The following is an 11,611-nucleotide window of genomic DNA, read 5'->3' on the forward strand; positions in this document are numbered from 1 at the left end:
TTGGTACCGACTTGATGGCACCTAACAACAACAACAACAGAACAAAACTACCCTGTCCTGCATCATCCTCCCAATTGTGGTTACACGTGAGCCCATCCCTGCTGCCTCTGTGCCAGTCCATCTCACTGGAGGGTCTTCCTCTTTTCTACTGACCCCCCCACTTTACCAAACATAATGACCTTCTCCAGGGACTGCAAGTCCATGGTTCTCTTAGTGTTCTTCTCCAACACCATAAATCAGTGCATCAGTTCTTGTTGTCGTTATGTGCCATGGAGTCGGTTCCGACTCATAGCAACCCTTTACGGGAATTAGAAAGCCTCATCTTTCTCCCTCGGAATGGCTGGTAGTTTCCAACTGTCGACCTTGAGGTTTGCAGCCCGATTCGTAACCACTACACCACCAGAGCTCCTTCTACTCCCCCTTTAAAATTAACTTCATTCATTGTTCAGTGCCACGGAGTCAATTCTAATAGCGACTCTCTAAAAGGTTTCCAAGTAACAGCTGGTGGGTTTGAACTCTTGACCTTGAGGCTGGCCGACTTGCTTGTTTTCCAGTACCACACCAGGGCTTTATTTTTTAGCACAGTGTCTTGACACATGGTGACTCTGCATAAGGTTTTTAGTAGGTGGTCTTCCTTATTTACTGTCCAACTTTCACATGCGTATGAGGCTGTTGAAAATACCATGACTTGGCCTCAAATGGACATCTTTTCTCTTGAACACTTTGAAGAGGTCTTGTGCACCAGAGATGTCTCTTTAGAACTCGGTAAATCGCTTTTGATACATTTAAGAGCAGACATTTCCATTTCTTGCTCTATTTGTATCTAGCTGTTGGGTCATTGCTTTGTATCGTATGGGTCCCTGTACCTTCTCTGTCTAAAAGTGTCATTGGTTCCTGACACTAAGTGTCCCTATGTCAGTCCATCCAGCAAGGGTGGTGATCGGCCATGAGCCATTTGTCCCTTCACCAAGACCAGGGAAGAGACCTCCCCCCAGCCTGTCTGTCACATAGGCAGAGCCAGGTGCCCGGGTTCAAATCCTAGCTCTGCTATTTCTTGAGCAAGTTGCTACCGGCTTCTGCTTCTGTTTCCCCATCCATGAAGTGGGTACCCTCATGTTCCCTTCTCATTGGATTGCCGTGAAGATTCAATGCTTTGGTCCATAGGGAGGTTTTGAGATCGGACCCATTGTGACATGGGTGAAGTTTCAGCTGGTGGGGGGGGAGAAAGTGGGCCACCATGAACTCGTGTCATTTTGACAGCTGTGAGTTCACTGTGGTACTGCATTCTGTGATTTATCAACGTCTTCTCACACACATGAGAAATTAGTATGAAAAGCCAAACTTTCTCTTGTCACTATTGGCGTTTATACATACCTGCCCACCGGGGGACCATGACTGCTTAAAAAAAACCTAAAACCACTGTTCTTGAGTTGATTCCAATTCATTTTGACCCTGATGGACAGAGGAGATCTGCCCTCAAAGGATCTCCAAGGCTTTCATCTTCACAGACATAGACTACCTCATCTTTCTCCTAAGGAGCAGCTGTTGGGTTTGGACCACTGCCAAGCTTTCGGTTCCAAGTCCAGTGCTTAACCCACTGTGTCACCAGGGCTCCTTGTAAGTGGTCTCAGCCACTCCCCACACTGTGACTCCTCCACGTGTACCTACCCACTGCCCCAAGGTCACCACGTATGGACGCCATGCATATTTACACTCAACATCCTTCTCCCTGGACTGTAAACTTTTGGTGACAGTCAAGTGTGAGGGAGCTTCATAAAGTTGGAAAAACAGAATTAAAAAATATTGAAATTCTTCCATAAGCTTTTTGATGCCCCCTGGTATTTCTGAGATGGAGATTCAGGTCCATGTGAGCCGTTCACTCATGGGATCCTTTGGCTCTCTTCTTGATGCCCTCCTGTCTGCCCTTGGCTGGTTCATTTCCCATTTGCCACCACCTCTTTGATCTTTCCAACCTGTGCAAACTCACATTACCCATGTCAATTTCCTTGTACACAACCCAGCTTTCCTCATCTCCGCCTGTCCGCTGGAATCCACTCCACCCCTGCTTTCCAACCATGGGTGATATGCTCCCATGCATGTGGCCTCCCAGTCTGCCCCCTCTGGGTGAGGGATGAGGGTAAGAGAAGCAGCGTCTGTGAGCCCTGGCCTGGGGGAAGGCCATGCTAGCCGCGTGGACACCATCTGTGTGGTCTTCTGTTCCTGCCAGGCCTCCCCTGTGACCAGTTGCCCTGGTGGGTGACACTGAGGGACTGGAGAGGAATGGAGGCTGGTAGCAGCTCCCGGTCAGAGGCTGCTTTCCTACCTGTCCCTTCTACCCATCCTTGTTAGTGTTGTTTTGTTGAGTGTCCTTAAGTCGGCTCCGACTCACACTGACCCAGGTAGAGGCTAAGAAAGCGTTGGCCGCTTCTGTACCGCCTTCCCAATTATTCAGGCCCAGGGTTGTGGCAGCAGTATGTTCTGAGTAAACCACCCCCCTCCCTGGGACTTCAGCTTCCAGATCTCTTTGTGAACATAGCAGAGGAAACCTGTGCCCAAATCGGATTATAACCATGGCGACAGGTGTTTATGGCCTATTTGGGGGGACATAGTTCTATCCATAATATATTGGTGGTCTCCTGACAACTTCCAGTTTGCGGAAGTGGAAGCTTCAATGTCACGGCCTCCACATCTCGGGGTGGAAAAGGCGTTTGACAGGACGGTCCTCAGGAGTCCGATTTGTGTGTGATTAAGGTGATAGTGTTGAATCCTATCATGGAAGGCCTGAACCGCCAACTCAAACCAGTGCCCGTCCCAAGTCTGAGCTCACAAAGCGACATTCTTTGAGCCCGCCAGTCATTCAGGTACCCAGCCACAAACACTGCTCTGTGTTGCGAAGGTGGAAGTCTCCCTCTGGTGAGTGGGAACAGTAGGTAGGTGAAGGAGAGGAAAGTGACCCAGGGTTAGAGGGGGGCCACGTGTGGGTGTGTGGCCCCTGGGGTCCACTTTCTCAGCTTTTCTCCTTGACTCCCCTCACTGTGCTGGAGGCGGTGGTGTGCTTCTTCTCCGTCTGGTCTATTGTGGGTCTCTCAGGGTTCCACACGTACTTGATCAGCTCTAACCAGACAACGAATGAAGACGTAAGTTCTGGACTCCATGGGACATGGACACATTCTTTTGTGTTTAGCAGCCGAGAAGCAAAGAGGAGTTGAGGTTGGGATCACCTTCTATGCGTCCCATCCCCAGTGTGTCCTCTTGAGAGCAGAGAATCCGTAGCAGTGTTCCTACATACTGCATCTCTCCCCATTTGGAGTCCCTGGATTCTCTTGTTCTAGTCTGACAATGTCACTTCAATACATATAGGTCAGCCAAGGACACCCAATTTCAGATCCCAGGAGAAGACTCCGTTCCATTCCTCCTTAAATCGTTTTGTCTCACCTTCCCTCCTAAAGAGACATTGTGGCAGTCTGACGTCCCAGAACAAACATAGGAGACAACCATTCAGATTTAATCTCTTCAGTTTGGTGATGATGTTGCCTGAACCCAAAATTTACTTTTGTTGTTGTTGTTAAGTACCGTGGAGTCGGTTCCAACTCATAGTGACCCTGCACAGCGTTTCCAAGGCTGTAAATCTTTACGGGAGCAGAAAGCCTCATCTTTCTCCTGCGGAACAGCTGTTAGTTTCAAACTGCCGACCTTGAGGTTAGCAGCCCGATTCATAATCACTACGCTACCAGAGCTCCTTAAATATATCTAGCTAAACTTAATGCCGACAGACAAAAAGTATGAAAATACGGCACATCGTGTTGGAAAACATTTAATGATAAGCATGGTCCCCTCTGCAGAAGTCTCCAAGACATGAATGAAATGCCCCAGAATCAGTTACCTGAAATGAGGGCCTGAGAAACCAGAGGCAGTGAGAGCCAAGATGAAATTCCTATCTCCATCTGTATCTGGTAACTGGATGTTAGAATCTGCCAAACAGAGCAGATGGGGAGTCCCACAGCTGTATTCTGACAACCTGTGAGGTCAGTTTTGGCAGCTAGAGGAATCATGTTAATTTCCAAGCTGCCAGTCATTTAACGAAGATTTAGGGCACCAAGTGTGAGCCTGTGACTCCGTACCTTGTGGCAGAAATAAAAGCTTCTTATTTACTTTCTCCTTAATCCAACCTGCTGCTATAGGACTGAATATTTCCAAGTTTGGGATATATGCCAATTTTTCTTTTTTTTAAAAAAAGTGTCCATTTTCTGTTCCTGGTGAAGACACAAGTCAAGACTGCCTGCTTTCTGTATGGTCTTCTCCCGGTCCCACCAGCTGGGGGGTGGGGGGAGAGGCACTTAGGGGAAGGTGACTGTGTGTGAATAACTGTCCTTTTCTTTCAGATTAAAGGATCTTGGTCAAATAAAAGAGGCAAAGAAAATTACAATCCCTACAGCTATGGGAATATCTTTACTAACTGCTGTGCTGCCCTGTGTGGACCCATTTCACCCAGGTAAGACCCAGAAGGTCAGGTGCTTTCTCAAGGGCGGAGTTAGCCCAGGTGAGGAGAGCACTGGCTGGGGTCAGCAGCCGATGAGAAGGTCACAGCTTCGCCATGCGTTTTCATGGCAGAAGGGGCAAAAGGCAGGGCCTGATGGTGCCTGAGGCGGGTAGAGATGCGCTCCGAGATGCCCAGCAATGGAGTCTAGAAATGGAATTTACCGCGAGCAGCATGTCTTTGATTTTTCGTTCACTCTCTTCTCTCTGCCCACCTGCAGCCTGATTGACCGTCGAGGGTTCGTCCAGCCCGACACGCCGCAGCCAGCAGCACCCTCCAACGGCATCACCATGTACGGGGCCACCCAGTCGCAGAGCAACATGGTAGGGTACCTGCAGGGGGCGCTAACCAATGACTAACCCGAGCATCTGGAAAACCCGCCCACTGGCCTTGAGGGACTTGAAGCGTTACATGTGAAGGCTCCACCCAGCCAAGCCACGTGGCATTGAGCTTTCTTTGTTTGGAGTTGTGTAGAGAGAGACGCGTGCGTGCACACACACACGGTCTCTTTGGCAGAACTACATGCGACATATTGTGATGGGCAGTCACCTCCTTAGAACCAGGGTAATATTCTGGGGTGACGTGTGACAGTCCTAGGCAGAGCCAGGTGTTCCTGGCATTCTTGGTTTCCCATTGTCTCACTCTGTACTGATCTCCCTCTTCTCTAAGAAGTCAGGGACTCGCCAGGCTTTTAGCCAAAGTCTTAGATAGTCGTGTACACTTTAGTGAGAATAACAGGCAACATTCTCATTCATTCCCAGCAAACCCTAAAGGAGTGCCTTTCCCCAGAGTGTGCCTTTGGGCAGCATTGTGTTGGCGGGAGTGTGAAGGGCTTTGTTTCTAGTTTACGGGTGGGGAGATGTGGGGAGGGTGCTGGAGCTCAGCGCGGCCCATCTTTCATGATTGGAACCTAATATCCATTCTGTTGCTGCTGCTGCTCTTAAGTGACATCAAGTCCGTTTGACTGCACAGTGGCATGTGTACAGCCAAAGAAACCCGGCCCGGTCCTGCAACAGCCTCACACTAATTCGCTGTGTTGAAGTTCGTGGTTGCAGCCACTGTGCCATTCCATCTTCCTGAGTGTCTTGCTTTTTCCAACCCATTGAAGGTCTTTTTTTTGTTTTTGTTTTTTTTTGATGACCCTTTACCAAGCATGATGTCCTTCAGGGAGTATGGTAGTGGTTAAGGGTTTGCCTGGGAACCAAATGGTCAGTGGTTCAAATCCACCTGTCACTTTTGGGAGAAAGATGTGGCAGTCTGTTTGTTGTTGTTAGGTGCCGTCAAGTTGGTTCTGACTCCTAGCGACTCCGTGCACAACAGAAAGAAATGCTGCCCAGCCCTGCTCCAGTCTCATAATTGTGACATTTAAGCCGGTCACAGTGTCAGTCCACCTACTCCATGGTATTCATCTTTTTCACTGACCCTCCACTTTGCCCTGTCCCGGGACTGGTCCTTCCTGACAGCACACAGGGCGATTCTTCTCTGTCCTCCAGGAGTGCTAAGAGTTGACTTCATAGCAGCGGATTGAAATCCCTCAAGATGTCTATAAGACAAAATGTTATTAATAATAACCCAAGTATTCCATATGGAAGGCGAGAATTCTGCCACTAACCACCATGGCCCTCGTGACTTTAAGTAGTGGTGGCGTTGTGAAGTGCCATCAAGCTGGTTCTGACTGACGGTGACCCTTTGTAGGGTTTCCAAAATGTGGCTGCTGGGTTTGACCCGCCCACCTTGTGGACTAGGGGAAATGCCAGCATCATGGAACTTTGTCTCTGCATAGAAGGAACTGTAGGGTAGACGTGAACAGAGACAAGGCTGACTCTAATAGCTAGGGTCTCGGGGTGATGTTGCACCCCACTCTGGGACCAGTGGTGGACCCTTGGAGCTGCATTTACCGCCACAAAGCCTGAGGCTCCAGCCCTAACCAGGTGTCTGCCCGGTGGCCTGTTTGTGGTGTTTTGCTTTGCTTGGGTGTTGAGAGTGTGTTCACAGCCCAGCGCTTCCACCTGTAAGCACTCACGCTGATGGCTTGTTCTCTCCACACTCACCCCCCGCCATGAAGCCCGGAAGAGATTCACCGGTCACACACACCCTTATTTTTCAGAGAGATGTGGAGACTGGCTCACAGGGAACGGGGTGGCATTTCTCCTTGCCCTTACATTTTCCCTGGTGCCTCAAGATAAGACACAAGTGGGGGGCAGTGAGGAAGGAGCTCATGTGACTTCATGCCACAGAATGCCAGCAGGCAGCTCATTTGCACTTTAGACCCCAGACCCCGATGTGAACGATGTCTTCTTCAACCCTGACCAAGGAACCAATGGTGTACTAAGTCATGACTGGGCTCTCCAGCACTCCATCCACATACATGAAGCAGGGGAGGAGCTCCATCATTCTTTATTTATGCATGTAGACCATCTTTCCCAATGGTTATAAAGACACGGCAACACCCAGGAAGTGGTAGAGTGAGCCAGACACAGGGTCTTTGCCAGGAGCCTTTCTCACGGGAGGGTAACGCTCAGGGTCCACACCCTGGTGCAATTTTCATACCCATAAGCCCGCAGAAGGCATCTTGCATATGATTTCAGTATCAGGGTCTTCCCAGAAAGCCCCTGGGCCCCAAGATACAGAAGTCCTACATCAGTGAGTACCATGGCCTGCCTTCTCCCCCCAACCACAAAGATGCTCTAACAAATCACAAAATCCTGAAATTATACACATTAGATTCTGCCCAACTTGGGAGATGGCATAGCCTTGGAGTCCTTGACCCAGGCTCTCCAAAGCTGTACAACGGAGACGCTTCTTCATGTGGTGAGCACTTCAGAGTGTGCCACCAGATTTTCCAGAGACTGTCACTTCAATCTGTGTGATGAGCCATAAGGGGGTGTGAGCGAGATGGTCGTCTCTGTGGGATGAGCGGTCTTGACAAGCTATTTAGTCTTTCTCTGAAGTGAGTTGCTGTTTTGTTTTGCGTTCTTCACCATTCTCTCCAGGACCTTGTAAATTGACCCCTTTCAGAGCAGGAGGAAGTGATAGCCGGGGACCATCTAGTTCTTCTGGTCTCAGGATCAAAGAGGCTGAGGTTCGAGTGGTGTGTTCGATCACTGGGCTAACAGTTTCCATGTATCTGAAATTTTCTTCACTCTTCTTTGCTCTGAACAAGGAGACATCAATAGCTGTAACTTAGGTAGCTGTTTATGAGCTTTTGAGATTTCCGTCACTGCTCATCAAAGTAGGGTATAAGAGTCTTGTCTTTGTGGACTTTGTTATGCCACCTGACCTTGGTGTCCCCTGGTTTTATGATCCTGAGTCCTCAGGTCCAGTGACTCATTCCCTCGTGGTGTTTGGTGATGTCTAAGAAGTTACATACTTTGCCCCCTGTGTGCCCCACCACATTCATGGATATATTCACAGCAAAGGTACAAATATCCTGTCAAATGTTTACACTTTGTCGATTTACTCCCACTGTGTTGCCTTCCCTCCAGTGTTTTCCCCTCCCTCCCTCATTTTCCAAGGAAGATTCTTAAGCAACATTCGTTCCTTTCTTCCTTTCCCCTTTCTTCCTTCTCTCCAATGTGTCACATCTTCCAAAGGCTTCACTCTGCATGTGGAAAAGGGTCTGGCAGAAGGACTTCCTTGGTATAGTAACATCAGAAAGCACTGCTCTCGGTAGAATAAACTTAGCCCAGGAGCCAGGAAACCAGATACCGGGACTGTTTTATCCATGAGACACTATAGCCAAAGGCCCCCTGAGCTTTTCTAAGGACTAAGAAAAATGTGCAGACCTGAAAAGAAATCATAGATGCTATAAAACATGAAAATTGCTGACTCAAAATCAGTAAATGTTCAATGTCTCTAAAACACACAACTACAACCATGTCAACATTGTTAAGTTTAGCCTTCAAGAAAATTTCATTACGTCTTAGAATTGATTTGTAGATTAGACTTTTCCCACTTTATGAGAATCCCCAAGAACACATACAATTACATAAAAATCATCACCAATTACAAAGTAAATTAGTTACTCATAAAGAAATAGAAAAGTAAAATTATAAAGTCAAATTGACTTGAAATCTCATGCCCTTTCTATCCCACCTTGAGGCTTTTGTTAAGAGACACTCGGGTTTACAGTCTGTGAAACTTGGAGAACTCATTTTGGTCCCAAGGCTACCGCACACTGCTGGGAGTGCCCCCAAATCCACCCAAATTGGAGCATCTTCAGGAAGAGCAGGATCTGAAAGCCCTCTCAGGCAGAAAGAATGAGGCTGACATTGTGACATCAATGTGACAGAACTAGGGCTGGGGTGGGTCAAGAAGCCAGAGCTGCCAACCCAAGAAGGAAGCCCAGGGTGTGGTAGACAGGGGTCACTTCCACCCCTGTGCATTGGTGGAGGGGCTGCCCGTTGACAGTTGGGGTTCCTTCCAGTACAATCCCAGCAGATAGACTCTGCTCTGTCTTACGGGCGGCTGCTGCCAAACTCTCCAGTCTTGTCCGTGGACCAGTATCACGTACCAGGTACTGTTTGATTCTAGCTTGTGTCGATAGTCCATTCAGGCACCAAGACAACTTGTATTTGGATCAGTTCAGTTGTTCTTCGTGGGCTCCTGTTGGGTAAGGGGCACGTTAATAAGATGACGGAGAGTGGACCCAGTCACATGGAACAGAGCTGGCTGTGAGTCTTCCCCCACCCCACCCCTAGTCCTCTTTCCATTCACTCACAATCACGCTGACCAAGTGCCTTCCATCTCCCCTGTATTTTCCCAAGCCTTTTACATAGGAAACGCATGCTGCTGCACCAACCTTGTGGGGCTGGTACAATGTGGTCCTCATTTTACAGATGTGGCACAGAGAGTTTAAGTAAGTTTGTCTAGTGCTAACTGCACAACCTGACCCCAGAGAGCATGCGCCTAACCCTACACTATACTCTTCCTCCACCAAGAAACAGTTACTGGGCATTTCTCCCATAGCTGTTCCAGTTCCACATCGTATTACCCTCATCTTCTCTCCCCCTCAGCATCTGCTCTGAGAAAAAGATGTTTTCAATCATTTATACGTTAAGGGAAATGTAAGCCAACTTTCAGGACTATAGAAGTGTGCAGTATGAATGACTATTCGCTATTAAAAATATAAATATTAACGTTGTGGTTAGGTGTCATTGATCCAGCTCACGGTGACCCTGTACACAACAGGATGAAACACTGCCTGGTCCTGCTTCATCCTCACAATTGTTGTTAAGTTTGAGCCCACTGCTGCAGCCACTGTGCCAATCCATCGCACTGGGGTCTTCCCCTTTTTCACTGACTCTTCACTTTCCCTAGATTGATGTAACATGGTTCCTTCTGATCACATGTCCAGAGTATATGAGAAGAAGTTTCATCTTCCATGCTTCTAACGAGCATTCTGGCTCTTCTTCCAAGACAGATTTGTTGGTTCCTCTGCCAGTCCATGGTATATTCAATATTCTTCACCAACACCATCATTCAAAAGCATAAATTCTTCTATGGTTTCACTTATTCATGGACCAATTTTCACGTGAATATGAGACGGTTGTAAACACCACAGCTTGAGGTCAGGTGCACTTTAGTCCTCAAAGTGACATGTTTGCTTTTGAACAAAGAGCTTTTTTTGCACCAGATTCGGGCAATGCAAAGGAAATCTGGTGTTGTGAGTTAGGCCTTGGGCTGCCAACAGAAAGGTCAGTAGTTCAAACTCACCAGCCACTCTGAAAAAGAATGGTAAAGCTGTCTGCTTCTGTAACAATTTACAGTCTCAGATATCCTAACAAGCAGTTCTGCTCAGCCCTACGGGCTCCCTATTTTTCAGAATCATCTCCATGGCAGTGGGTCATTTGGTTTGACCAGTGCACGTACGTTGTTTGATTTCTCAACTGCTGCCACCATGGATGCTGATTGAAGACCCAAGTAAAATGACATCTTGGACGATTTCAATCTTTGCTCTGTTTATAATGCTGTGTGTTTGCCCAGCTGTACGGAGTTTTGTTTTCTTTATGTTGAGGGACAGTTCATACAAAGGTTTATGTAGTCTTAGATCTTCATCAGTAAGTACTTCAAGTCCTTTTCACTTTGCAAGTAATGTTACGTCATCTGTGTATCGCAGGTTTTTAATGAGTCTTCCTCCTATCCTGATGCTACGTTTTTCTTCATATAATCAAGCTTCTTGGATTATTTGCTCAGCATACAGATTGAATGGTCAAATGGTACAGCCCTGGCACATGCTTTTTTTCCTGACTTTAAATCACACAGTATCCCCTTGGTCTGTTTTAACGACTGCCTCTTGGTCTATGTATGCCCATTGGTGTAGTTATAGGTTCCACATGAATACAATTGAATGTTCTGGAATCCCTATTCTTCACAATGGGAGTGGGAGTGGTGGTTTTATGTTCTGACTCATAGAAACACTGTATAGGATTTCTGAGGCTGTAAGTATTTACAGAAACAGGAAGCTTCATCTTTCTCCCGTGGAGCAACTGGTTTATTCAAACTACCGGCCTTGTGGTTAGCAGCCCAGTTCATAATCTACCATGTTACCAGGGCTCCTTGGTCTTCACAATTTGTCCATAATTTGTTATGATTCATACAAATGTCTTTGCACAGTCAATAAAACACAGGTGAACATATTTTGGATATTCTCTACTTTCAACTAAGATTCATCAGATATTAGCAATGATATATTTCATTCCACATGCTTTTCTGAATTCAGCTTGAATGTATGGAATTTCCCTGTGAAACTACTTTTGAATTATCTTCCCCAAAAATTTACATGTGTTTGATATAATGACATTGTTTAATAATTTCCATATTCTCTTGGGTCACCTTTATTTGGAACGGGCAGAAATATGGATCTCTTCCGGCCAATTGGCCAGGTAGCTGGCTTCCAAATTTCTTGGCAGAGATGAGTGGGTGCCACTAATGCTGCATCATTTTGTTGAAAGATTTCAATCTGTATTCTATTCCTGGAGCCTCGTGTTTCACCAGTGCCTTCAGGGCAGCCTGGACTGCTTTCTTTAGGACTGGCGGTCCTTGATCACATGCTGCCTCTTTTTTTTTTTTTTA

At 47.2% G+C, this 11,611-nt stretch overlaps 1 protein-coding gene across 2 annotated transcripts in view; it reads left to right on the plus strand.

Annotated features, from left to right (window-relative positions):
• ZDHHC14 (zinc finger, DHHC-type containing 14) overlaps window positions 1–11,611 on the plus strand; it is a 328,836-nt gene that overhangs the window by 311,023 nt on the left and 6,202 nt on the right. For both annotated transcript variants that reach the window (XM_006868453.1, XM_006868454.1), the window contains exons 6-8: window positions 3,035–3,137; window positions 4,383–4,492; window positions 4,758–4,860. In XM_006868453.1, coding sequence (XP_006868515.1) covers window positions 3,035–3,137; window positions 4,383–4,492; window positions 4,758–4,860 — 316 coding nt within the window. The remainder of the gene's footprint in view (window positions 1–3,034; window positions 3,138–4,382; window positions 4,493–4,757; window positions 4,861–11,611) is intronic.

This window comes from Chrysochloris asiatica, unplaced genomic scaffold, assembly GCF_000296735.1.
Source record: "Chrysochloris asiatica unplaced genomic scaffold, ChrAsi1.0 scaffold00117, whole genome shotgun sequence".
Lineage (NCBI taxonomy): Eukaryota > Metazoa > Chordata > Mammalia > Afrosoricida > Chrysochloridae > Chrysochloris > Chrysochloris asiatica.